This window comes from Macaca mulatta, chromosome 1 (assembly GCF_049350105.2).
Source record: "Macaca mulatta isolate MMU2019108-1 chromosome 1, T2T-MMU8v2.0, whole genome shotgun sequence".
Taxonomy (NCBI): domain Eukaryota; kingdom Metazoa; phylum Chordata; class Mammalia; order Primates; family Cercopithecidae; genus Macaca; species Macaca mulatta.
The window spans coordinates 116748250-116776177 of record NC_133406.1 but is presented as its reverse complement, the minus strand read 5'-3'; the positions used below and the strand labels follow the sequence as shown (position 1 = coordinate 116776177).

Genomic DNA, 27928 nt, shown 5'->3' with positions numbered 1-27928 from the left:
AGAAACCCCATCTCTGCTAAAAATACATAATTAGCTGGGCGTGGTGGCACATGCCTGTAATCCCAGCTACTCAGGAGGCTGAGACAGGAGATTCGCTTGAACCCAGGAGGCAGAGGTTGCGGTCAGCCAAGATCACTCCATTGCACTCCAGCCTGGGCAACAAGAGGAAAACTCCATCTCAAACACATTAAAAAAAAATGCTCCACATCATATGTCATTAGGGAAATGGAAATTAGAACAACAAATACTGCTACGCACCTATTAGAGTGGCCAAAATCCAAAAGACTAACAACATTAAATACTGGTGAGGATGTGGAACTGATGGAAATACAAAATGGTAAATCCACATTGGTAAACAGGTTGATGATTTTTTTTTTTTTTTTTGAGTAGCTGGGATTACAGGCAAGTGCCAACATACCCAGCTAATACAGTATTTTTAGTAAAGATGGGGTTTCTCTATGTTCGTCAAGTTGGCCTCGAACTCACAACCTCAGGTGATAAGCCCATCTCGATTTCCCAAAGTGCTGGGATTATAGGCATGAGCCACTGTGCCCGGCCGATTTTTTTCTTCCTTTTTTTTTTTTGTTTGAGAGGAAGTTTCACTCTTGCTGCCCAGGCTGTAGTACAATTGCCTGATCTTGGCTCATTGCAACATCTGCCTCCCAGGTCCAAGTGATTCTCCCGCCTCAGCCTCCCAAGTAGCTGGGATTACAGGTGCCTGCCACCATGCCCAGCTAATTTTGTTTTGTTTTATTTTATTTTATTTATGTATGTATGTATATATTTATTTTGAGACACGGAGTCTCAGTTTGTCACCCAGGGTGGAGTGCAGTGGCGTGACCTTGGCTCACTACAACTTCTGCTGCCCAGGTTCAAGCAATTCTCCTGCCTCAGCCTCGCGAGTAGCTGGGATTACAGGCACCTGCCACAGCGCCCAGCTAATTTTTTGTAATTTTAGTAGAGAGGGAGTTTTACCATATTGGTCAGTCTGGTCTTGAACTCCTGACTTTGTGATCCACCCCGCTTGGCCTCCCAAAGTGCTGGGATTACAGGCATGAGCCACCGCTCCTGGCCCTGTATTTTTAGTAGAGATGTGGTTTCTCCATGTTGGTCAGGCTGGCCAGTTTCTAACTCCTGACCTCAGGTGATCCACCAGCCTCGGCCTCCCAAAGTGCTGGTATTACAGGCATGAGCCACCGCGCCCAGCCTCAGGTTGATGATTTCTTACAAAAGTAAACATATTCTTACCATATGAGCTAACAATTGTGCTCCTTCGTATTTACCCAAGGAGTTGAAAATATATTCACCCCAAAAGCTGTACAGAGATGTTTATAACAGCTTTATTCATAATTGCCAAAATGTGGAAGCAAGATGTCCTTCAGGTGAATGGATAAATAAAACTGGCACATCTGGACAGTGAAATATTATTCAGCACTAAAAAGAAATGAGCTATCAAGCCATGAAAAAGCATGGAGGAAACTGAAATGCATTTTTTTTTTTTTTTTTTGAAGTGAAGTCTTGCTCTGTTGCCCAGGCTGGGATCTCGGCTTACTGCAACCTCCGCCTCCCGGGTTCAAGCGATTCTTCTGCATCAGCCTCTTGAGTAGCTGGGAGTACAGGCGTGCGCCACCATGCCCAGCTAATTTTTGTATTTTTAGTAGTGACGAGGGTTTCACTATGTTGGCCAGGCTGGTCTCGAACTCCCGACCTCATGATCTGCCTGCCTCGGCCTCCCAAAGTGCTGGGATTACAGGCATGAGCCACCGCGCCCAGCCTGAAATGCATATTATTGAGTGAAAAAAGCCAGTCTGAAAAGGCTACATACTGAATGATTTCAACTATATGACATTCTGGAAAAGGCAAAACTATGAAGACAGTAAAAAGATTAGTAGTCGCCAGGGGATTAAGGGGGAGGGAAGGATGAATAGGTGGAACATAGAGGTTTTTAGAGCAGTTTCATTGCTCTGTATGATACTATAATGGTGGATACATGCCATTATACATTTTTCCAGACTCAGAAGGTATAACACCAAGAGCGAACCCTAATGTAAACTATGGGCTTTGGGTGATAATGTGTCAGTGTAGGTTTGTCAGTTGTAGCAGATGTATCGTTCTGGTGCGTGACATTGATAATGGGGGAGGGTATTCATGTGTAGGGGCAGGAGGTATACGGATTTCTCTGTGCTTTCCACACAATTGCTGTGAATCTAAAACTCCTCTAAAAAATAGTCTATAAAAAAGTGGGTCTTTGGCTAGAGTTACAGAAAAAGGGAAAAAAAATGTGGGGTCAGGACCAGGCATGGTGGCTCACGCTTTTAATCCCAGCACTTCGGGATGCTGAAACCAGGAGGACTGCTTGAGGCCAGGACTGAGACCTGCCTGGGCACCATAGGGAGACTCCCCCTCTCAAAAAAAATTTTTGTTTTGTTTTGTTTTAGCTAGGTGTGGTGGTGTAGGCCTGTAGTCCCAGCTACTTGAGCTGCTGAGGCAGGAGGATCACTTGAGTCTGGAGGATTGAGGCTGCTGTGTGCTATGATAGTGCCACTGCACTCTAGCCTGGGCAGGGACAGAGCGAGGCTGTGTTTTAGGGCCTTTGCACTTGCTATTCCTAATGCCAGCATGTTCCGCTCCCCGTCTCGCATATCTGCTTGGTTGCTTTTTTCTCAATGTTCAGATAGAGTTATTTCCTTCGAGAAGACTTCCTGGTTCACCATACCACCATTCTCATACTGGCGCGTGCGTGCCGTGCGCGCACACACACACACCCCTTTTTGCCTTACCCTGCTTCACCTTTTTACAGAATTTAATACTGTCTGAAATGTACTTGTTTGTGGTGTCCTGCCACTAAATCCTGGAGGGAAGGGATTTTTGTCCGTTTTGCTCCCCATCATCTAAAACAGTACTTGGCACAAGAGGTTCAGCAACTCGTCGAATTAATGAACAGTGGACATGAACTTGACAAAGCAGGTTCCCTGTCTCAAGAGGCGTGGTCACAGTGGGGAGACGTTGAAGGAATTATAATAAAATTGTATATTTTTAGTGAGAACACAGGAGCCTTTAAATTAGCTCAGAGGATTTGCATAGGTACATGCGATAAAATGGTTCCTATAAGGTTCATATAATAGTTACGTAAAGACTCTTGCAAACTATAATGTATTATGCAATTTTAAGATTGTGTCATAGCTGGCGAAAATGAGGTCACATCTTCCCATTCTGTTTTCGCTTCGAAAAATTTTATGAGGAAAATTTCCTTTCACTTCTTCATTTATTTCCTTTTCCTCTAACCTAAATGGTCAAGCGGCTGTGAATGTTATCTTCCAAGGGAAGCGAGAAATACGGTTTGGTCTCGGAGTCTGCGTAGTGAATGGCTCACTGGAGCTGGCGCATGCGCATCTTTTGTGGTGCTGCAAGATGGCTGCCAGCCATTTTGTCGCGCGTTGCTTCCCCGAGGAGTTGGGGGCGATGGCTGCAGCCGCCAAAGACTAACAGTGGGCTCAGTGGTGGGAATTTTCTGTCTCTCTTGTGTGAGCTGAACACACCCAAGAGAGCGACCAAAGCAGCAAAAAGCGGGGCGGAGCGGTGGAACCCCCCCACCCCCCGTCTAACCTTAGACCAGCTTCCTCACCCATCCCTCTTAGTTTTTCCTTCCATCCAGCTACACGCTCATCTTCTGCGCAGGCGCACAAATAATCGTAGCGCCTCCTGGGTCCTGGGGGCTTCAGAGCTCCTGCGCGCGCTTCTGGTTCTGCACTTCTGATTGGTCAGATTGCCGCGCCATCACACCTCCCTCTGCTTTCAAGGTTGAGAAGGAAGCAGGGATGGGGGGGGTGGGGCTAAGCGGCGCGTGCGCGATACTGTTGCTGCCCCTGTGCTGCTATTGCGTTGCAAAAAAAAATCCTGACTAGGTAGCCTTGGACCTTTTCTGTGCTAGCCAGTCTAAAGGAGAGAAAGATTTCTGCAACTGAAGGGGCAGTCGGGTAGTATTAAATTTAAGATATTAACCCCTGACCTGGCTCACAGGAGTGTGGGGATAGGGGCGGGGAAGGGCCTTAGCACTGAGAGCCGAAAAGTATAAAACCATTAGTTTCGGCGTCAGGCGGTTTGAAAGGTTCTGCAGGTCCTGTTTTCTGCGTAATTTTTCCGTGATTACTGACTGGTTTAAACACGACCCCTTGAACAATATTGATAAAAACCTCTGAGACCCGCAGCCCCTCCTTGCAGCGTGTAGGAGCTGCCAGCGTGCCCAGCAGCTGGTGTTCCCGTCCGTACCTCCAGAAGAGCCCAGCGCGTGCACCATCCCCACCCCCTAGCCTCCCTCCCCACCTACGGCTTTCACGCACTCGCAGTGATTGTTTTGCCCGCTCCCGCCGCCGCCGCCGCCGCCGCCGCCGCCGCCGCCAGAGGAGCAGCAGCGCTTGTGCAAACCGGGAAGATGGCGGCCGGCGGCGGCGGAGGCAGCAGTAAGGCCTCCTCCTCGTCGGCCTCTTCGGCAGGGGCTCTGGAGTCCTCGTTGGATCGAAAATTCCAGTCGGTAACCAACACCATGGAATCCATTCAAGGCTTGTCGTCTTGGTGTATAGAGAACAAAAAACACCACAGTACTATCGTCTACCACTGGATGAAGTGGCTCCGGAGATGTGAGTGTTGGGGGTGACTAGGGAAGGGAAGACTGGGGAAATGGAAGGAAGTGTGGCCCGAAACGCTTGGGGTTTTCCCACGGAGCCTCAGCGTTTGGTTGGGATTGTTCACATTAAAGGTTTGACCCTAGTGTTCCCAAACCCAGACTCCATTCCTAGCCAGGATTGTCTTGAAATGCAGGAGACTCATTTCTTGGGTTTTTTAGCTATTGAATTGTTGTGACCTTGGGCCGTTGGGCCCAGATCCATAGAGATTTACGTATATATATTTTTAATATTTCAGAACCTTGTAAGGTGTATTGATTTTTCCGAACCTTCGCGGAAATTGTAGCGTCTGTTTATTTCTTACAGGCCTTGACGTGTTAGTGATTTCTGGCTTTCCTGATGGTAGGCAAGCTGTGGTTTTAAGCAGTAGTAAATCCAGTGATGTTTAATACGGAGTGCCTTGTCTGGATGAATGTATCTAAAACTTGTGATGTGTAGTAAGGAGAGCCTTACCTGGATGAATGTTAAGAAGCAGCATGAGCTCTGCATAGATCTGAGGCACCACCGGGTTTTACCTGTACCTGTGTTTGCTGCAATATAATACAGGTTTCTTGTATACTGACCAGAAACAACTGCGATACTGTAGTCATAGTCAGTATCATCATTAATACCTTAAAATATAAATCGTGTCCAGTTATTATTATTTTTTTTTTTTGAGACGGAGTTTTGCTCTTGTCGCCCAGTCTGGAGTGCAGTGGCGCGATCTCGGCTCACTGCAACCTCCGCCTCCCGGGTTCAAGCGATTCTCCTGTCTCGGCCTCGCGAGTAGCCGGGATTACAGGCGCCCGCCACCATGTCCGGCTAATTTTTTGTATTTTTAGTAGAGACAGGGTTTCATGTTGGCTAGGCTGTTCTCGAACTCCCGACCTCAGGTGATCCACCTGCCTCGGCCTCCCAAAGTGCGGGGATTACAGGCGTGAGCTCCCCCGTGCCCGGCCCCGTTACTTTTTAATTACCTGAAATACCTTTTTATACAATTGAGTTGATCTCATGGGTAATCACAAAAGGAAATGTGCTTTTTGAATATGTAGTACCTTTTTCTTCAGTTATGCCTTTTTTGTCTTTATCCTGGAGATTTTTCCATTTTGCTGCTTTACTACAGAAATGAGCTCTGTTAAAGCATGGATTGTTTGCAGAAGGTTTCAAATCTTACAGGAGGAAGTGTGGAGAAGTCACTGTTTCCTGCTGAGAAGAGAGGGTTAACTCTTACTCCATATATATCTATTAGAATTTTTCTTTGCTTCCTGCCTGCGGCATTTCACCAGTGAGACCCATCATCCAGTTATTCTGCCTTATTTCACTTTTGCCATTGCTCCTGTAGTGTTTTGATTTGTTTACCTTTTAGAGAACAGATAGATAAAGTTTGCAAAATTATAGGCCCCATGCTTCAAACTATTTGTGTTTAAAGTTTTGAGAGGGATGTTTTGTGGTTCTTTGAATAATAATGCAGAGAAATTAGTAGATACAAGACAGAATTACCTGTGTTTACCAATAACAGATCAAATAGTTTTCTTGCCCAGAGATAAAATTATAACGTGCAAAAACATCAAATATGCTAACAGTCATCATCGAAGACTCACATGTTAAGTATCTGCTATGTGCCCAGCCATCTCATTGTACCTTAAAATCGTCTGAGAAGTAGATTTTTTAATCACTGATTTACAAACGAGGAAACTAAGACTCAGAAATTAAGTTGCTTAAGGTTACTCAGTAAAATGGTGGGGTTAGGGTTTGACTTCAGCATTAACTTTGTAAAATAATGTTTAATGTACTTGGTACACCAGTGATATATTGCAAGCAGTTCTAATGTGAGTGAGAGAACCTATTCTCCACCCTATTTTAAAACATTTTTACTAAACTATACAAGCATTTTACATTTCCTCACCTTGGGCTCTGGGGCTTTAACTGTATGGTTACATCATTTGCAAGAATAAGTTGGTCCCCGTCCTGTCTCTGCTGTGTGGGATCACCAGTGACAATTACAGTTTTTTTTCTAGTCAGCAATAATGAGATATAATGAAGCCAGAATTTTTTACCTCAGCTGTTGTTGCTATTGTGCCTGAGCTTATTTCCTTTGTTGATATCTTAAGAGTGAAAAAATGAATGCTCCAGGAGGGCAGTGTGTCAGTTGAAGTGCATTGTGTGTAGTTTATATAGTTAAGTGCTTTTGGCTAAAACAACATCATACATTGATGTTGTTTTTCTAGCGGAATGGAATTTAACTTTCTAAAATGATTAAGGGTAATTTTAGTCATTTTGTATTTACATTTAATGAACTTCATTGATCTCACTGTAAATAAAGTGTTTTGAGAGAAATATTCAGCAGAATGGTGTGGGGCGCAATGAAAACAGTTTATGCATGGGCCTTGTTTTCATTTAAGTTCTTATTTCTTTACAGTTATACTTAGTTTAGTTTGAGTTTGGTTTCTAAGTCAGCTTTAGGAAAAATTGTGAAGTAGTATCTTTGTCATTCCCAGCCTTTCTGTTCATTTTCCTGATGCCACTTTGCTTATCTTTTTTCTTCTGACATCCATTATTTAGTAACATATTTATATTTAGACCTCAGTATAAATTTAAGTAACTGTTAGATTCCAGAGATATTTTTATTTTATCCTTTATTTCATAATGTGTAATTAGACTTTTGTTCATATAAAAGGAAATAATTTAGAGAAATAGGCTACCTGAGGATATGTTCCAGATATATTTTTATTTTATCCTTTTTTTTTTTTGAGACGGAGTCTCGCTCTGTCGCCCAGGCTGTAGTGCAGTGGCGCGATCTCAGCTCACTGCGACCTCCGCTTCCCAGGTTCAAGCAATTCTCCTGCCTCAGCCTCCTGTGTAGCTGGGACTACAGGTGCCGGCCACCACACACGGCTAATTTTTGTATTTTTTTTTAGTAGAGATGGGGTTTCACCATGTTGGTCAGGCTGGTTTCAATCTCCCAACCTCCGGTGATCCACCCGCCTCAGCCTCCCAAAATGCTGGGATTACAGGCATGAGCCACTGCGTCCTTCTTTTCTTTTCTTTCCTTTTTTTTTTGAGATGGACTCTGACTCTTGTCGCCCAGGCTGGAATGCACGATGTCGGCTCTCTGCAACCTCCGCCTCCCGGGTTCCTGTGATTCTCCTGCCTCAGCCCCCTGAGTAGCTGGGATTACTGGCGCACATCACTAAGCCCCGCTAATTTTTGTACTTTTAGTAAAGACGAGGTTTCACCATGTTGGTCAGGCTGGTCTCGAACTCCTGACCTCTTGATCCGCCCACCTCAGCGTCCCAAAGTGCTGGGATTACAGGCGTGAGCCACTGTGCCTGGCCTATCCTTTATTTCATAATGTGTAATGAGACTTTTGTTTGTATTAAAGGAAATAATTTAGAGAAATAGGCTACCTGAGTATATGTTTCATAGATGATGAGTTCTTTTAATTTGCTTGACTATAGCTTTCATTACCATCTTTTTTTCTTTTTCTTTTTTTTGAGACGGAATTTTTGTGCTCTTGTCGCCCAGACTGGAGTGCAATGGCACTATCTCAGCTCATTGCAACCTCCACCTCCAGGGTTCAAGCAGTTCTCCTGCCGCAGCCTCCCGAGCAGCTGGGATTACAGGCACACGCCACCACGCCCAGCTAATTTTTGTATTTTTAGTAGAGACGTGGTTTCACCATGTTGGCCAGGGTGGTCTCGAACTCCCGACCTCAGACCATCATTTTCTCAAGTGATCTTTCTGTAGCATAAACAAATGTCATTCCTCTGCTTTAAAACCCTGCAGTGATATCTCATTGCAACAACGTGAACATCTGAATTTCTTTTACGTTGATCTATAAGTCCTATACAATCGGCTTTGCCTACCTTGGGCTTCTTCACATCCTGCCTCATTCTCATTGTTTAGATCAAAGCTCAAATATTACCTCCTCAGAAAGACCTTCTTTGATCACCTTCTTTTTTTTTTTTTTTTTTTTGAGATGGAGTCTTAATAGATTTTTAAAGTTACGTGTATCTGTTTAATTTAATTTAATTTAATTTAATTTAATTTTTTTGAGACAGAGTCTCACTTTGTCTTCCAGTCTGGAGTGCAGTGGCATGATCTCAGCTCACTGCAACCTCTTCCTCCCAGGTTCGAGTGATTCTCTTGCCTCAGCCTCCTGAGTAGCTGGGATTGCAGGCATGCACCACTAAGCCCAGCTAATTTTTTTTTTTTTTTTTTTTGAGACAGAGTTTCACTCTTGTCACCTAGGCTAGAGTGTAGTGGCATGATCTCGGCTCCCTGCAGCCTTCGCCTCCCGGGTTCAAGTGATTCTCCTGCTTCAGTCTCCCAAGTAGCTGGAATTACAGGTGTGTGCCACCATGCCCGGCTAATTTTTGTCTTTTTAGTAGAGGCGGGGTTTCACCATGTTGACCAGGCTGGTCTTGAACCCCGGACCTCAGGTAATCCACCTGCCTCAGCCTCCCAAAGTGCAGGGATTACAGGTGTGAGCCACCGTACCCAGTGCCTGGCTAATTTTTGTACTTTTTGTGGAGACAGGGTTTCACCATGTTGGCCAGGGTGGTCGTGGACTCCTGATCTCAGGTGATCTACCCGCCTCAGCTTCTCAAATTGCTGGAATTACAGGCGTGAGCCACTGCGCCCGGCCTCACCTTATTTCAAGTAGTGCCTTCAATTGCTGTCGTATCATATTATTTTCAGTATATATTACCTTGTTTGTTACGTTTATTGTCTGGCTTCCCTCCACCAGATGACAGGGCTGTCTTGTTTGCTGCTCTGTCCCCAAACAACTAGAATAGTGCTGGCATACAGTTAGCAATCAGTAAATATTTGCCAACATAATGTTGTGAAATAGCTAATCAAGAACTTAAGGAGCAGAATTGCTTTAATTTCTGTTTATCAGAAGGAAGCATTTATAATTTAGTGAAAGAAATTACAGGTACAGTAGTTGGAGGCATGGATTTGATGTGCAGTTTACCCAGATTATAATTTCTATACTTCTTTCTTTCTTTCTTTTCTGTGGGGAGGTGGGGGAGGGACAGAGTCTGGCTCTGTTGCCCAGGCTGGAGTACAGTGGCATGATCTCCACTCACTGCAACCTCCACCTCCTGGGCTCAAGCGATCCTGCCACCTCAGCCTCCTGAGTAGCTGGAACTGCAGGTGCATGCCACCACACCTGGCTAATTTTTATGTTTGGGTTTTTTTTTTTTTTTTTTTTTGATACAGAGTCTCGCTCTGTCGCCCAGGCTGGAGTACAGTGGCGGGATCTCGGCTCACTGCAACCTCCATCTCCTGGGCTCAAGTGATTTTCATGCCTCAGCTTCCTGAGTAGCTGGGATTACAGGCACATGCCACCATGCCCAGCTAATTTTTGTATTTTTTAGTAGGGACGGGGTTTCGCCATGTTGGCCAGACTGGTCTCAAACTCCTGACTTCAAGTGATCCGCCCACCTCAGCCTCCCAAAGTGCTGGGATTACAGGCGTGAGCCACCACGCCCGGCCAAATTTTTATGTGTTTTGTAGAGACGAGGTATTGCCATGTTGCCCAGGCTAAACTCTTGGGCTCAAGCTGTCTGCCTGCCTTGGCCTCCCAAAGTGGTAGGATTACAGGCATAAACCACCAGGCCCAGCCCTTCTTTCCCATTTTTAATGTAAAATGTGAATCAATATGGAAAAGTATAAAAGAGTTAGGCCTGTGTTAACATGTTAACTCCAGTCACTTAATACTGGATGACACTTTGCAAAGTACTTAAACTGTGAGCCTCTGTTTTTCATAGTAGTTCTGTACCTGTAGATGAAAATTCTACAATCTACAAGTAGAGATAATTCTGTCTACTTGTAGAGGAATCGTATGATCTCTCAGGGTTTTTGGCTAGATTTAAGAAGATAATGCATGTATTTCATCATTGGGCCCTAGCACATAGAAAACATTCAAATTGTTTATTATTTATGATGATGATAGTTATGCAGATAAAGTTTTAAGATCCAGAGTATTAAAAATAATTGCATCAGAATTTTGTTTTGGGCACCTTGGCACAGTGCTGGAAATTACATTCCCAGTTTGTAAGAGACGAATTGGACCAGCCTCTCTAGTAAATTAGCGTATTCTTTGAAGAACTAGTAGGACAAAGTGGAAAATACTGTGTTCATGACATCCATTTAGTCTTTTTTTTTTTTTTTTTTGAGACATATTCTTGTTCTGTTGCCCAGGCTGGAATGCGGTGGCACGATCTCGACTCACTGCAACCTCCACCTCCTGGGTTCAAGTGATTCTCCTGTCTCAGCCTCCCAAGTAGTTGGGATTACAGATGCACACACCACACCCAGCTAATTTTTTGTATTTTTTGTAGAGAGGGGGTTTTGCCATGTTTGCCAGTCTGCTCTCAACCTCCTAAGCTCAAGCAGCCCACCCTCCTTGGCTTCCCAAAGTGCTAGGATTACAGGCATGAGCCACCACACTCTTCTTAGCTGTTTTTCATAGAAACTTTAAATATGTATAAAAACAGAAGGGTAATGACACACCACCTTTCTATGATCTCCCCACTTCAGTAGTTACCACGTAACAGTCTTTTTTCACCTATCTCCTTAACTTTACCTCCTCTCCCTTAGTACTTTGAAGTAAATCTCAATGCAAGCTGGTATGTTTTTTACAAATGAAACATATAAACGTGGACTAGAAAAAAATATCTTCATACAGGATTTTTTTTTTGCAGCGGATTTACAAAGCACAGTTATCTATGCCAATGGTTTCTCAGTTTGGATCCTTAGATCCTTAGATGGACCATGAAGCTGGTAATAATTTTATAGCTTAACTTTTGTTAAGTGCTTACTATATGCCAGGCACTGTTCTAAGCATTTTACACATATTAATTCATTCAGTTCTCACAACTCTTGTAAGTAGGTATTATGATCACCATTTTGCAGATTAGAAAACAGAGACCCCAAGAGGTTAAGTAACTTGCCCATGGTTACAGAGCTAATAGATGGTGGAGATGGAGACAGAATTCAAACCCAGGCATTCTTAATCTGCGGTGTACACTCTTACCCACCATCCTACACAGCCTTTCCTATTCATAAAATATTTTCTTTTTGTTTTTGTTTTTGTTTTTTTTTTTTTGAGATGGGGTCTGGCTCTGTCGCCCAGGCTGGAGTGCAGTGGCCGGATCTCAGCTCACTGCAAGCTCCGCCTCCCGGGTTTACGCCATTCTCCTGCCTCAGCCTCCCGAGTAGCTGGGACTACAGGCGCCCGCCACCTCGCCCGGCTAGTTTTTTTGTATTTTTTAGTAGAAACGGGGTTTCACCGTGTTCGCCAGGATGGTCTCGATCTCCTGACCTCGTGATCCACCCGTCTCGGCCTCCCAAAGTGCTGGGATTACAGGCTTGAGCCACCGCGCCCGGCCCATAAAATATTTTCTACGGTGCAAGAAAATTTTGATAGCTTCCTTATTTATTCAAGATTTAGACTGTATAGATTAATTAGAATGTCAAGATTTTAAATTCTTGTGTTTTTTGTTTTTTTCCCCTCTGTGGCAAAACTATCTTTTAGTGATTTGAAGTTCTGATAGGCATTTATTTATGTTTTTGATTAAAAAAGGGAAAACAAATGGAACGTAATTATTAAGCTATCGTCTAGGTAAAAACCTTTCTAAATATGAGGTTCATTTAGATTGATGACATATAGAGTGTAACAGTATTGCCATAGGCATACAGCTTTTTGACCACATATGATACATAAACAAATTAGTAATACAGGTGGGTAGATACAGACCCTAACTTTGAGTTATAAGATGAAATTTTTTTTTTTTTGAGACGGAGTCTCGCTCTGTCGCCCAGGCTGGAGTGCAGTGGCCGGATCTCAGCTCACTGCAAGCTCCGCTTCCCAGGTTTATGCCATTCTCCTGCCTCAGCCTCCCGAGTAGCTGGGACTACAGGCGCCCGCCACCTCGCCCGGCTAGTTTTTTGTATTTTTTAGTAGAGATGGGGTTTCACCGTGCTAGCCAGGATGGTCTCGATCTCCTGACCTCGTGATCCGCCCGTCTCGGCCTCCCAAAGTGCTGGGATTACAGGCGTGAGCCACCGCGCCCGGCCGATGAAATTTGTTTATAAATCCCTACCTTGCATTCAGTTTTTTCAGTATTTATCGAACACCTACTGTGCCAGGCATTGTTTAGGCACAGGGGATACAGCGGGAGAACAAAATGAACAAAAATTTTTGCCTTCACAGAGCTTAAAATTTAGCCAGGCGTGGTGGCGCACACCTGTGGTCCCAGCTACTCAGGAGGCTGAGGCAGGAGAATTGCTTGAACCCGGGAGGTGGAGGTTGCATTGATCTCCAGCCTGGGCAACAGAGTGAGACTGTGTCTCAAAAAAGAAGCACACACAAACACACACACAAAGACAGCGTATACTCTAGTAAGGGGAGACAGACAACAAACAAATAAGTAAAATATTAAACATAATAGAAGGTGATAAATGCTCTAGAGAAATAGAAATTAGGGAAGCGGGAAACAGAAGAGTTTGCAGTTTTACATTAAATGGTAAGGGAAGGCCTCACTGAGAAGGTGACATTTGAGTAGGGAGGTATGATATTAAGCAATATAGACATGAGGATATGAGGTGGGAATGTGCAAGACTAAGTGAACAGAAAAAACAAAAGTCCTGAGGTTAGAGTGTACCTGGTGAGTTTCGGGAGCAGCAAGAAAGCTTCTGTGGCTGGAAAGGAGTAGTTAAAATGAAGATTAGTGGATGAGTTCAAAGAGATTATGGTGGATGGTGTTGGGGAGGGGAGAAATGGGATTCACCAAGGGTTTTATAGGCATTGTATTTGGCCGGGCGCGGTGGCTCAAGCCTGTAATCCCAGCACTTTGGGAGGCCGAGGCGGGTGGATCACGAGGTCAGGAGATCGAGACTATCCTGGCTAACATGGTGAAACCCCGTCTCTACTAAAAATACAAAAAACTAGCCGGGCGTGGTGGCGGGCGCCTGTAGTCTCAGCTACTTGGGAGGCTGAGGCGGGAGAATGGCGTGAACCCGGGAGGCGGAGCTTGCAGTGAGCCGAGATCACGCCATTGCACTCCAGCCTGGGAGACACAGCGAGACTCCGTCTCAAAAAAAAAAAAAAAAAAAAAAAAGATTTCGGTTTTTATTCAGAGTGAGATGGCAAGCCATTTAAGCAGAAGGAGATGAACTCTTTTTTTTTTTTTTTTTTTTTGATTGAGACGGAGTTTTGCTCCTGTTGTTCAGGCTGGAGTGCAATGGCACCGTCTCGGCTCACTGCAACCTCTGCTTCCCAGGTTCAAGCGGTTCTCCTGTCTCAGCCTTCCGAGTAGCTGGGATTACAGGTGCATGCCACCATGCCCAGCTAATTTTTGTATTTTTAGTAGAGACAGGGTTTCATCATATTGGTCACACTGGTCTTGAACTCCTGACCTCGGGTGATCCGCCCGCCTCAGCCTCCCAGGCTATTGTAATCCAGTGTAAAATATTGATGGCTTGGACCAGGTTTTGGCCAGTGGAAGTGATAAGTAATTTAATTCTAGATCTATTTTGAAAGTAGGTCCAACCAGATTTCTAGATGGATTAAATGTGGGGTGAGAGAGGAGAATAATCAAGAATGACTTTTTTTTTTGCCTGAGCAACTAGAAAGATAAGAGTTACATTTATTGATATGGGGAAGGCTGTGAGTGGAGCAGATTTTGGGAAGGAGATGAGAAATTTAGTTTTGGATGTGTTAGGTTTGGGATGTCTATTTTAAGAAATCTTTTTAAAGATATAATTCACAAAAAAAATACTCATTTAAAGTGTACAATTCAATTGTTTTAGTATATTCATAGAGTTGTTCAGCAGTCACCATAGAGTGTCTAGTATATGGATTGTTTTTAGAGCCAGGAAGCTGGAAGAGATCAACTAGAGAGAGAGTGTAGATAGGGAAGTAAGTCTAGTAAGATAGAGTGGCAAGTACAGATAGAGAAGAGGTCCAGAGAGAGGGCTATGGTATTGTGAAATCTATATTTGGTCTCTATCCCGTTTCCTGGCATACTACTTCAAAAATCCTTGGGTCTTCAAAGTGATAAGTGTCATTTTGTATGCTAATGAGTTGACTGATGGTTAGCATCCCCTGGGTAGCCTAAGGATAGGGGCTGGTCACTGGAAAGAATAAGGCAGGACTAGAGGTTGTGACTTTCTGCCCTACCCTCTAACCTCTGGGGAACGGAGAAGGGCTGAAGGCGTAAACTGAACACCAGTGGCCAATGATCAATTATGCCTTCATAACGAAACTTCCATAAAAATCCAAGAGGACCGGTTTCAGGAAGCTTCTGGACAACCGAACATATGGAGGTTCCTGGAGGTTGGCATGCCCAGAGAGAACGTGGAAGCTCTGCACTCTGAGCCCTACTTTGCCCCCTCCATCTCTTCATCTGGTGTTCATTGGTGTCCTTTGTTATGTCCTTTATAATCAACCCGTAAACGTGTTTCCCTGAGTTCTGTGAGCTGCTCAAGCAAATTAATGGAATCCAAGAAGGGGGTTGTGTGAACCCCGATTTATGGTGGTTGGGTCAGAGCAAATGTTAAAACAACCTGAGATTCGTGCTTGGCATGGGAAGTGAGGCTCAGTCTTGTGAGACTGAGCACTCAGTCTGTGGGATCTGATGCTCTCTTCCAGTGTCAGAATTGAATTGGAGGGTACCTAGCTGGTGTTCATTGCAGAATTGCTTGCTTGGTGTGTATGGGGAAATCCCTCATACATTTGGTCAAAGAAGTCTTTGTTGATTGTCGAATAAGAATATAGGAAAAGCACTTTAAGTTTGTTTATTACTCTATTCTCAGAAGGCCGTTGGGGCATTCTAGTATTTTAGATGACTCTTTCTACTTAGTCTAGTGTGTTATTGACTTAGGTTCTTTTTGAGGTTCAAGGTAAACTTTGTTTCAGCCCCCCAAAGAAATAATAAATCTATTTTGGTCTCTTGCATATTTTTACTCTTGGTTTAGGCTTAATGGCATTTCTGGATTCATTGAGCAGGAGCTCTGTTATAATTGCATTATTATTCATCCTCTCCCTCCCCTTTAGATGCCTAAGTCACCTTTTTTTTTTTCATTCCATTGCTCTAGGTTCATAGAGTTATAGGTGGTATTTTTCCAGGTTTCTGGCAATGTTTCAAAACATGGAACTGTCTTAATTATAAGTTATAATTACTGTAATGGTATATATTAAGGCTTTTTGTCTGTATTGTGAGACTTTCCAAGCCGTTGTTGTCTTCTTCGTTTCAGCTGCTTTGTCTCTCACAGCAGAAGGGTGATTTCATCCATGGCCTTAGGTGGGTTTGAAGAAATATGTGAAACATAATTTTGCTATACCAAATTCCATAGTAAGCTAAAGGGTAAATTTTGCAGCAAATAAACATTCCCATAACTCAAAGTGTGAAACACTACTGACAAAACTTCACATGGTTCTGTGGCATGGAGATATCTTGAAAATTACAATGGCAATGGAAAAACGCTAATATTAAAATTTGCCCCCACAGGCCATTCCAGAATTACTTTCATGTTAGTTTTGTCTGTAGAGGAGGGATGAGTGTATGTATGTGCGTAATTTTTTAGGGAGTAGAGGCTTACTGATTTTATTCTTTTTTGTTGTTATCAGCTTCCTTGGGTTGAATGATTTTACTCTTAATGATTTGGCTTCCTGCCTTTCATAAACTAATAAATAATAGTTGCATCAAAATTCTTTCTTCCGCCTAGGCCTTTGTCAGTTATGGTCTCTGTTTTCCTCCCACTTTTTCCAAGTGTTTACTGTTTTATAGCAGTACTTTTAAAAGTCAAAAGGGGAGATTTTGGTCAGCTGTTTTAAAATTTCAACTCAGAATTAAGGATATATGAGGTTTAATTTGTTGAAGGAACTCAGAGACCCTAATAAAAATTACCCAAGAACGGAACAATTTACAAACCAGCTTGACTGACTTTCTCATCTATTTGTCAAGGAAACAAAAAGTAGTTGTGTTTTGTAGTGATTTCAAATTCCACTGCCCCCACAGATATTAATTATAGAACACTGGAGGAATGTACGTCTTAGGGAGAAAGTAGTAGAACTTAGTTATTCCTTTTGAGAAAAGGCAACAATTCCATCTGCGCTTTGAAATATTAAAGCTTTTCTGGCTAAGATAAAGATAGTTTTTAAAAATGCTTCATTCTTATTCTCTTATTTTTAGAGAAATATTGAAATAGAGGCCCTTTGAAGAAAGAAATGAAATGTTTGGTTTGCTGGGTTTAAATTTTACTAGTGTTTGATTGAGGCCTTGATCTCTCCCTCATCTCTCTTTCTTCACTTCTTTGTCTTATAATTAATTTCACTTACTTGCACTTTCTAGTTCTTTGGAATCCATTAGCAGAGAGATAGGGTGATTCTTTATTACCCTTTAGTAAAAGTTGCACTGTGAAAGGAAAAAAGGATCTTTTAATGTTTGGAATTATAACTTAACATTTTTTGTTTTAAAAAACCTAGAATGGATCCTGAGCTGTTTTTGGTTTCCTTTACTATTATCATAGTTTTAGAGCGTAGCATGATACAGTCTTTTAAAATGATGATCTTTGTGTCTAGGAGGCAGTATTACTTGAAAGATTAAAATTCTCTTACAATATGTTATGCCTAAAGATACAGAAGGAGAAAATGAACTTAGAAATATTGAGTGCTGGCTGGGCGCGGTGGCTCATGCCTGTAATCCCAGCACTTTGGAAGGCCAAGGTGGGCGGATCACCTGACGTCAGGAGTTTGAGACCAGCCTGGCCAACATGGTGAAACCCTGTCTGTACTAAAAATACAAAAATTAGCTGAACGTGGTGGCATGTGCCTGTAGTCCCAGCTGCTCAGGAGGCTGAGGCAGGAGAATCGCTTGAACCCAGGAGGCAGTGGTTGAAGTGAGCCGAGATTGCGCCACTACACTCCATCCTGGCAACAGAGCGAGACTCTGTCTCAAAAAAAAAAAAAAGAGAAGGAAAAAAAAGGAAATATTGAGTGCTTCCTCTGTGTAAACCCCTGTACTGGGTGGTGAAAGAGATGGAATTATAAGGAACTTAACATTTAGTAACTAAGATAGGAATTGAACAAATATAAGTGGTTCTGGGAAGTATGATAATATGAGTTTTATATGCTTTAACAGTTTAGAATAGGTATCACTTTGGTTGTATTGCCGGATCCTTATTGTTTACTGAGGATCCTCACTAGCTGTCAAACATGTATTACCTATAATCTTGATGTCAGCTCTGCAAAACAGGAATTTGTAAGTTTATTAAAAATATGAATTTATAAAAGATAAATGTATAACAGATGAATTTATAAATTTATTAAAAATCTATAAATTGAGTCTCAGATAAGTAAATTGATTATTTTGGGGAAACTGTCAGAACATTTATAGCGTAGGAAAAGGAAACCATGCCTGGTTTCAGGGTGGTTAAGCATAATTTTAGTTTCCTTTTTGTTTTATATAAGCAGAAGGTGAAGGTAAGTGGGAGAAAGAAAAGAAATACAGTGGATTCAAAGCCCAAGTTACTTACAAGAATGTTGTTATTACTTAATAATGTTCTTAAATTTCCAGTCATTAATGTAGTTAATTTTACAAACATAACACTAATAGTTTAGTAAGAAAATAACATTTACTGAGTTCTTATGTGATTGCATTTAATATGACAATTCATTAGTTAATATATTATTACTGAGTAAATCTATTAGTGATGTATATGTAAATTACACTGGTGACAGGTAAAATAATAAACCCTATAAATGATAATAAATTAAGTACTTGAGGGCTCAGTGAGGTTAAAATAACTTGTTCAAGGTACACAACTAATGAACAATATATTGAGCCAGGTTGCAAACTTAGCCAGTCTTGACTCCAAGGCTTCCACTTTACCGTTATGGTAGACAGCTTCCTGCTTCTTTAAAAGTGTATTGGTATTTTATAGTGTTCCATGGACAGTGTGGTATGTACAGGATAAAAGTTCCCAAACAGCCTTGCACCTGTCCATTCTCATATAGAAGCAAGTAGGAGAACCCACCTCTCTCCTTTTAAGCCAGACCATTAAACAGATTTGCAAAAATGTAAAGCAATTTACTCCCACTAAATTTTTGTTTTACAAAATACAGTTATTTTTAATTAAGAAATAATTTATTGGCTAGACAGGGTAGCTCCCTGAGCGCCTGTAATCCCAGCAACTTGAGAGGCCAAGGTGGGTGGATCACTTGAGGTCAGGAGTTCGAGACCAGCCTGGCCAACATGGAGAAACCCCGTCTGTATTAAAACTACAAAAATTAGCCAGGCATAGTGGTGCACGCCTGTAATCCCAACTACTTGGGAGGCTGAGGCAGGAGAATCACTTGGACCCAGAGGTGGAAGTTGCAGTGAGCCAAGATGGTGCCACTGCACATCAGCCTGGGCATCAGAGCGAGACTTCATTTAAAAAAAAAAAGAAAGCGGCCAGCGAGTTGGCTCATGCCTGTAATCCCAGTACTTTGGGAGGCCCAAGCTGGCGGATCAGAAGGTGAGGAGTTCGAGACCAGCCTAGCCAATATGGTGAAACCCTGTCTCTACTAAAAAGTGCAAAAATTAGACCATCATGGTGGCGTGCGCCTGTAATCCCAGCTGCTTGGGAGACTGAGGCAGGAGAATTGCTTGAACTTGGAAGGCAGAGGTTGCAGTGAGCCGAGATCACGCCATTGCACTCCAGCCTGGTTGACAGAGCAAGACTCCATCTCAAAAAAAAAAAAAAAGAAAAAAAATAATTTATTAATTGTAATGGATTTATTGTTTTTTATGAGTTAATGGAAGTTTTTAAATTCTTAGGTTTAGTTTCTTTCTATTTATTTTATTTTTATTTATTTATTTTTTTGAGATGGAATTTTGCTTTTGTTACCCAGGCTGGAGTGCAATGGCGCAGTCTCGGCTCACTACAACTTCCGCCTCCTAGGTTCAAGCGATTCACCTGCCTCAGCCTCCTGAGTAGCTGGGATTACAGGCACATGCCACCATGCCCGGCTAATTTTGTATTTTTACTAGAGATGGAGTTTTTCCCTGTTGGTCAGGCTGGTTTCGAACTCCCAACCTCAGGTGATCTGCCCACCTCGGCCTCCCAAAGTGCTGGGATTACAGGTGTGAGCCACTGTGCCCGGCCCCTATTTTGTTTTATTTTTATTTTTTGGGGACGGAGTCTTGTGTGCAATAGCGTGATCTCGGCTCACTGCAACCTCCGCCTCCTGGGTTCAAGCGATTCTCCTGCCTCAGACTCCTGGGTAGCTGGGATTACAGGCGCTCTCTACCACATCCGGCTAATTTTTTTGTATTTTTAGTAGAGACAAGGTTTCACCATATTGACCAGGATGGTCTCTATCTCTTGACCTTGTGATCTGCCCGTCTTGGCCTCCCAAAGTGCTGGGATTACAGGCGTGAACCACCACACCTGGCCTTTATTTTCTTCATAGTTTTTCTCATTATAAGATACTGCCTTGTTTATTCATTTATTTGCTTATTTGTTGAGACACATGGCCCCCCTCACCCCCAAAAAGAATGTAAACCGCTAACAACAGATCATTTGTTTTGTTCACCACTGCATCCTCAGCACCTAGAAGAAGGCATGGAACGTAGAAAGTGCTGTAATTGGCAGGGTGTGCTGGCTTATGCCTGTAATCCCAGCACTGTGGTAGGCCAAGGTGGGAAGATTGCTTGAGCCCAGGAGTTGGAGACCAGCCTGGGCAACATAGTGAGACCCCCATCCGTACAAAAAAAAAAGGTAGACGTGGCGGCGCATACCTGGCTACTCAGTCCTGGCTACTCAGGAGCCTGAGGTGGGAGAATTGCTTGAGCCTCAGAGGTTGAGGCTACACTGAATTGTGATTGTGCCTCTGCACTCCAGCCTGGACAGCAGCAAGACCCTGGCTCCAAAAACATAAAAGTGCTTAATCAATGAATCTTTCTTAAGTGTGACCCCAGACCACACGTTGAGAACTGCTGCAATAGGACACAATTTTTTGTTAGATTTATGTATATAGGGAGACATACTGTATTGTACTGTTGTATGGTGGTTAGTTGGTAAAGAACATGGACTTTGATCTCAAATAGACATTATGGTTGCTACTCACCTCTTAAAACTTTTAAATAGAGATAATAATTGTATAGTTCACCTTATATGATTGTTGGTGGAATTAAATAAGATGCTTCATATGAAGTGTTTTGCAAACTACCTGACGTTTAGAAAATTCAGCAAATGATAAGTTATTTAAAATGCAATTATGATATACAGTTATTATAGCATGTTTTATGCAGGCCTGTCTGCATAAGCTTTAAATTCTTCCAATTAATCCCGCATACTCTATGTGAAATGTTAAGGTTAATAATCTAATAATCTAAGGCTAATAATCTAAAGGTTAATAATCTAATAATCATGGATTTTTTAAAGCCCTTTCTTATTAATACTGGCGAATAGCAAAAGAACATATAATTTGGAAACTGTTTCCTATTTTGATTATTTCAAGGACCTATTCATATAGCAACATCTTGTAGTTCCAGAAATTCATTGGTAACTTAAGAATGTTTCATGTTTTTATAGCATGTTTGTTTGTTGTTTCTTTTGAGACAGAGTCTGGCTCTGTCGCCCAGGCTGGAGTGCAGTGGCGATCTCGGCTCTGCCTCCCGGATTCAAGTGATCCTCTTGAATAGCTGGGATTACAGGCGCCCATCACCATGCCCGGCTAATTTTTGTATTTTTAGTAGAATCGGGGTTTCACCATGTTGGCCATGTTGGTCTTGAACTCCTGACCTCAGGCAGTCTGCCCACCTCAGGCGATTCGCCTGCCTCAGTCACCCAAAGTGCTGGGATTACAGGTGTGAGCCACTGCACCTGGCCTATAGCTATTGTGCTGTAATATAAAATGCATCTTATTGGGTGCGGTGGTACTTGCCTGTAGTCCCAGCTACTTGGGAGACTGAAATGGGAAGATCACTTAAGGCCAGGAGTTTGAGGCCACAGTGCACCCTGATCATGCCTGTTGATAGCCACTGAACTCCAGCCTGGTCAACATAGCAAGACATCTTTCTAGTTTTTAAAAATAAATGAATAAGAGATGAGACAAGGTTTCACCACGTTGCCAAGGCTGGTCTCGAACTGCTGGGCTCAAGCAGTCTGCCCACGTCAGCCTCCAAAAATGCCAAGATTATAGGAGTGAGGTACACTGTGCCCGGCTGGGATTTTTAATTTTTTATTTTTTGAAACAGAGTCTCACTGTGTTACCCAGTCTGGAGTGCAGTGGTGTGATCATGGATAACTGCAGCCTTGACCTCCCAGACTCAGGTGATCTTTCCCATCTCAGCCTCCTGAGTTGCTAGGACTATAGGCCACCATGGCCAGCTGACTATTAAAACTTTCTTAGAGATGATGTCTTGCTATGTTGCCCAGGCTGGTCTTGAACTCTTGGACTCAAGCTATCCTCTTGCCTTGACCTCCCAAAGTGCTAGGATTATAGGTGTGAGCCATGAGACCTGGCCTCAAAGAAGATATATATATATATATATATATATATATATATATATATATATATTTTTTTTTTTTTTTTTTTTTTTTTTTTTTTGAGATGAGTCTTGCCGTCGCCTAGGCTGGAATGCAGTGGCGCAATCTTGGCTCACTGCAACCTCCACCTCTCGGCTTCAAGTGATTCTCCTGCCTCAGCCTGCCGAGTAGCTGGGATTACAGATGCGCACCACCACGCCCAGCTAATTTTTGTATTTTTAGTACAGACGGGGTTTTGCCGTGTTGGCCAGGCTGGTCTTGAACTCCTGACCTCAGGTTATCCACCTGCCTCGGCCTCCCAACTTGCTGGGATTACAAGCGTGAGCCACCGTGCCCGGCCAAAGAAGGTATTTTAAAAGGACATCAATATTCTTGGTGTCACTGGATTTTTAAAAATAAATAATAGAAACAAGGGGTATAAAAAAATCTACATTAGATCAACAAAGACCAAATATTATCATATTTTCGTGTTTTTTTTTTTAAGAGATAGGATCTTGCTGTGTTGCTCAGGCGGGCCTCAAACTCCTGGGCTCAAGCTGTCCTCCCACCTTAGCCTTCTGATAAATATTTTAAATTTAAGACATTTCCAGAAGAAAATTTTATATTAAAATACACATTTTTGGACGATCAATTTCACTTTAAAAAGACTTAAAAAGCCTGATAATAGAAAAGTGAAGAGCTTTTGAAATTCATTCATAGGACATCCCCACACATGCATACTATTTTTAGTATCAACTAGGATAAGAATTCACTTCTGTCCTCTTAGGCTTCTCAGATTGCCATATGTAGCACATATGCATCAACTGACAAATGTGATGAGATACGGAGAAAATATACCATACTATAGTAGTGAACAGAAATAACAGTACAAATTTGTACTTTGTACAACGGAATTTCCCAAAAACTGGTGATAGTTTAGGGTTTCACTGTCAAAGTTTAGGAACTACCAAATTAAAGTTAAACCTGCTTTCATGCTACTGGACTTTAGTACCCTTAATAAAAAGACCCATGAGTTTCTGGAGGGGGTGGGTAGGATATTCAGCATTTTCCAAACTTATTTGACCATGGAATCCCTTTCTTTTTTAGCCGTCTCATGTGATTAATGTTTCCTGGAACATGCTTAGGGAAAACTTTGGTAATGTAAGTGTTTCTAGGAAAATCCTAGTTGCAGAGCAGAGAGTACCAATTTATATTTGTGTACAGTGAGAAAGGCTTCATGGAAGAAACGGTTTTTCTTTTTTTTTTGTTTTTTGTTTTTTGAGACGGAGTCTCGCTCTGTCGCCCAGGCTGGAGTGCAGTGGCGCGATCTCGGCTCACTGCAAGCTCCGCCTCCTGGGTTTACGCCATTCTCCTGCCTCAGCCTCCTGAGTAGCTGGGACTACAGGCGCCCGCCACCGCGCCCGGCTAATTTTTTGTATTTTTAGTAGAGATGGGGTTTCACCGTGGTCTCGATCTCCTGACCTTGTGATCCGCCCGCCTCGGCCTCCCAAAGTGCTGGGATTACAGGCGTGAGCCACCGCCCCGGCCGAAACGGTTTTTCAAAAACTGTGTGAAACAGGTGAAAGAAGACATCCGACATGTAAGTAAAAGTGTGAAAGAATCAGAGAGGAGTCATAACCAGAAGGCACACATGCATAGCTAAGTGAGAATGGAAAAGACGAAGAGAAGGAATAAAAGGCATGATTATTGTTGTTGTTGTTGTTGTTATTATTATTATTATTATCATCATTATTATTTGAGACGGAGTTTCGCTCTTGTTGCCTAGGCTGGGGTGCAATGGCACGATCACTGCTCACTGCAACCTTCGCCTCCTGGGTTCAAGCAGTTCTCCTGCCTCAGCCTCCAAGTAGTTGGGATTACAGGCGCCTGCCACCACGCCCAGCTAATTTTTTTTTTTTTTTTTTTTTTTTAAATTTTTAGTAGAGACCGGGTTTCACCCTCTTGGCCAGGCTGGTCTTGAACTCCTGACCTCAGGTGACCCACCTGCCTTGGCCTCCCAAAGTGTTGGGATTACAGGCGTGAGCCACTGCACCCAGCCAAAAGGCATGATTTTTAAGACATAAGAGTTGTGGTAGGGGAATATATTTAAAAGAAGGTAACTAGCTGAGTGTGGTGGTGGCGTGTGAAGTCCCAGCTAGTTGGGAGACTAAGGCAGAAAGATCATTCAGCCCAGGAGTTAAAGGCTATAAGGCATGGTGATTCTGGCTGTGGATAGCCACTGCACTCCAGCCTGGGCAACATAGCAAGACCCCATCTCTTAAAACAAGTAATTACATGTACGCATAAAAGCTACACTAAATAGTGATTGTAACACTGAACTAAGATTACTTTTTGTAGTACTAGTATTAATATAACATTTGGGTTTTATTCAAAGCTTTTGAAATTCATAAAACTGAAATCAAATCAGTGAAGTGGCTGGATATGCGGTGGCTCATGCCTGTAATCCCAGCACTTTGGGAGGTTGAGTTGGGAGGATTGCATGAGCCTGGGAGTTTGAGATCAGCTGGGGCAACATAGTAAGAGTCCATATCTAACCCCCACCCCTGCCCCCACCAAAAAAAAATTAGTTGGGCATGGTGGTGTGTGCCTGCAGTCCCAAGTACTTGGGAGGCTGAGACAGAATTACTTGAACCCAGGAGGTCAAGGCTGCAGTGAGCCATGATTGTGCCACTGCACTCTAGCCTGGGCAGCAAAGCAAGATCCTGCCTTTAAATAAATAAATAGGTAATATATTTAATATTTTAAGAATTATTCTAGAATATCAAATAAAAATATAAATTTACTAAACTGTAAATATTAAGTATGGGTTATCATAATACAAATCATTAGCTCCTACTGGCTTTGCCATGTCCTTTGACTTTGGTCTTTTTGTTAGAGGTACCCTCAGTGTTGTCATGTGTGATGTAGCTTGTTAGGTTGGACTTCAGTTTCGTCTTGCCATGCTTAACTACCTCGAGTAGTGCTTTCAGAACTGTCTCTGTTTAGTGGTTCAGAATTGCTGAACTTTTAATTTTTCTCTTGGCCAACTTGGCTAAGATGCCCTAATAGAAGTCTGAATTCTTTCTTTCCCCAAAGAGAAGTCCTTTATTATGGAGGGTTTTTTTCCCCCTTGGGTGCATATTCTCAAACTTTTAAGTAGGTGGCAACAAGCGTAGAGGGGATTGAGTTAGGGGAGTTTCCTGAGTTGAGTAATAAATTGTAGATAAGTAGGGTATAGTTTGTATTGAAAAGTGAGAGGGGTGTGCTGTATGATTAGATAGAGAGAAGACATTAAGATAAGAAAGATAAATAAAGCCGATTTTGTATTATGCCAACAAAAATACTATATTTTGGTTCTTATTTATTTTTATTTATTTATTTATTTTACTTTTTTTGAGATGGTAGGGGGATCTCACTATGTTGCCCAGGCTGGTCTCGAACTCCTGGGTTCTAGTGATCCTCCCACCTTGGCCTCCCAACATGTTGGGATTACAGGCATGAACCACTGCACCCGGCCTGTATTTTGGTATTTGAAATAGCACAGTTGGCCAGGCGTCGTAGCTCACGCCTGTAATGCCAGCATTTTGGGAGGCCGAGGCAGGTGGATCGCTTGAGCCCAGGAGTTTGAAACTAGTCTGGGCAACATGGCAAAACCCCATCTCTACCAAAAATACAAAAAAAATTAGCTGGGCTTGGTGGTGCTGCATTTATCAATACCATAAGTTTATGTCACTTTTTACAAAATGAACCGTCTAAAATGGTGGGCACCTGCGGCTGGACACCTCAATCTGTGATACATATCAAGTAGTCCAACTTGTTTTGGTAATGTCATGACTTTTTGTTGCTCCTTTGGAGCACTTCTGACATCACTAGTGTCACTTCGTGTGGGTCCCATGTTGTTTACTTAAGGTTTACAATATTGCACTAAACCTGAAAAATATGAGAACCACAAGAGATCACTTTTTACTGACATACGCAATTTTCTGGAGAGATGAACTGCTTACATAGAGATAATTAGCATCACAGGGTGTTTTAAGTGGATATCACAATGCTTGAGCTCACTGCAGTAGCAACAGGAGATGGCTACAAAATTATTACAGTACAGTATGTACAGTAGTGAATTTTATGCAGTTATGATTTAATACTGAATTTTCATGATTGTTTACATTACTCTCAACTGTGGATGGCTGCACATATGTCTTTAAGTGTGTGCATAAGTTTTGATAAATTTTAACTTTTTAAAATAGGTTTGTTTATATTTAATGGTAGTAAATGAGAAAATAGCGTGTACATAGTTTTTATGCGTTCATGACATACCTAATTTTCTCAACTTTTTAAATAGTTTTAGACTACATGGTTCATCTGTGAGTTTTTTCAAATTGTTGTAAATCTCCTAAAATTTTGAAAATGTGTTTATTGAAAAATCCACGTATAAGTGGGACCCGTGCAGTTCAAACCTGTGTTGTTAAAGGGTCATCTGTCTAAGCATATGTTTACTAGTTAATGGATAAGCACTTCAGAGTACAGTGAGTTAAGTGAGAAGAGAATAGGGCCAATGAAAGAACCTTGGGAACACCAGAGTTTCAAGAGTTAGTGCAAAAACAGGTGTCTTAGGGAGAGGAGAGAGGATCAGAACAAAATGGTTTCTCAGAAACTAAGGGAAGAGAAAGTTTGCCAGAGGGAAGGAGCTTGATTGTACTGGGTTGAATCTGTACAGGTGAAACTGTACTGCTTCTAGTCATGTGACAGGCTAGATATTTTGCAGGATCCTTCCACCAGAAATACAACTAAATCTTGCAGAAGTTGCAACAGACTTTTTTTTTTTTTTTTTCCCATTTCACTCTTGTCGCCTAGGCTGGAGTGCAATGGCATGATCTCGGCTTGCTGCAACCTCTGCCTCCTGGGTTCAAGTGGTTCTCTTGCCTCAGCCTCCCCAGTAGCTGGGATTGCAGGCAGGTGCCATGACACCCAGCTAATTTTTGCATTTTTAGTAGAGACAGGGTTTCGCCATGTTGGCCAGGATGGTCTTGAACTCCTGACCTCAGGTGATCTGCCGCCTCAGCCTCCCAAAGTGCTGGGGTTACAGACGTGAGCCACTGTGCCTGGCCATTTTTAAATTTTTTTCTTTTTGAGACAGGGTCTCTCACTCTGTCATCCAGGCTGGAGTGCAGTGGTGTGATCTCAGCTCACTGTAACCTCTGCCTCCTAGGCTTAAGCCATCCTACCACCTCAGCCTCCTAAGTAGCTGGGACTACGGGGGTGCACCAGCACACCCGGCTAATTTTTGTATTTTTTTGTAGAGACGGGGTCTCACTATGTTGCCTAGGCTGGTCTTAAACTCCTGAGCTCAAGCAGACCACCCACCTTGGCCTCATATACTGCTGGGATTATAGACATGAGCCACTGCACCTGGCCCAGACATAATTTTTAAGTAAAATTTTAGCTTCGCAGTAGTTTTGGATTTACAGAAAAGTTGTGAAGATAGTACAGAAAGCTCTTGTGTGTGTGTGTGTGTGTGTGTGTGTGTGTATGTATGTGTATATATGTGTGTGCATATATATGCGCATATACATACATGTATATATACATATATATGAATATATACATATAATATATGTGTATAATATATGCGTGTATATTCATATATACATATATACATATAATAGATATATACATGTATACATATATACACATATATACACACATATACACATATATACACATATACACACACACAC

The 27928-nt window shown here is 42.4% G+C and overlaps 1 protein-coding gene and 1 long non-coding RNA gene across 22 annotated transcripts in view; one reads left to right on the top strand and one right to left on the bottom strand.

The window, feature by feature from the left end:
• Positions 1-3938: 3938 nt before the first annotated feature.
• Positions 3939-27928, bottom strand: part of LOC144331531 (uncharacterized) — a 28324-nt gene continuing 4334 nt past the window's right edge. Inside the window, exon 2 of one of the 2 annotated variants that reach the window (XR_013398799.1) lies at positions 3939-5366. This is a non-coding gene — a long non-coding RNA (uncharacterized LOC144331531). Of the gene's footprint in view, positions 5367-23440; positions 23499-27928 lie in introns of those variants that run through there. The other variant, XR_013398795.1, reaches the window with a different exon arrangement.
• RPRD2 (regulation of nuclear pre-mRNA domain containing 2) overlaps positions 4400-27928 on the top strand; it is a 125010-nt gene continuing 101481 nt past the window's right edge. For all 20 annotated transcript variants that reach the window (XR_013398599.1, XR_013398598.1, XM_077948410.1 and 17 more), the window contains exon 1: positions 4400-4637. Coding sequence is in view for 16 of the 20 variants with exons in the window: in XM_077948410.1 (XP_077804536.1) it covers positions 4433-4637 (205 nt within the window). In the remaining 4 variants the exon portion in view is untranslated. The remainder of the gene's footprint in view (positions 4638-27928) is intronic.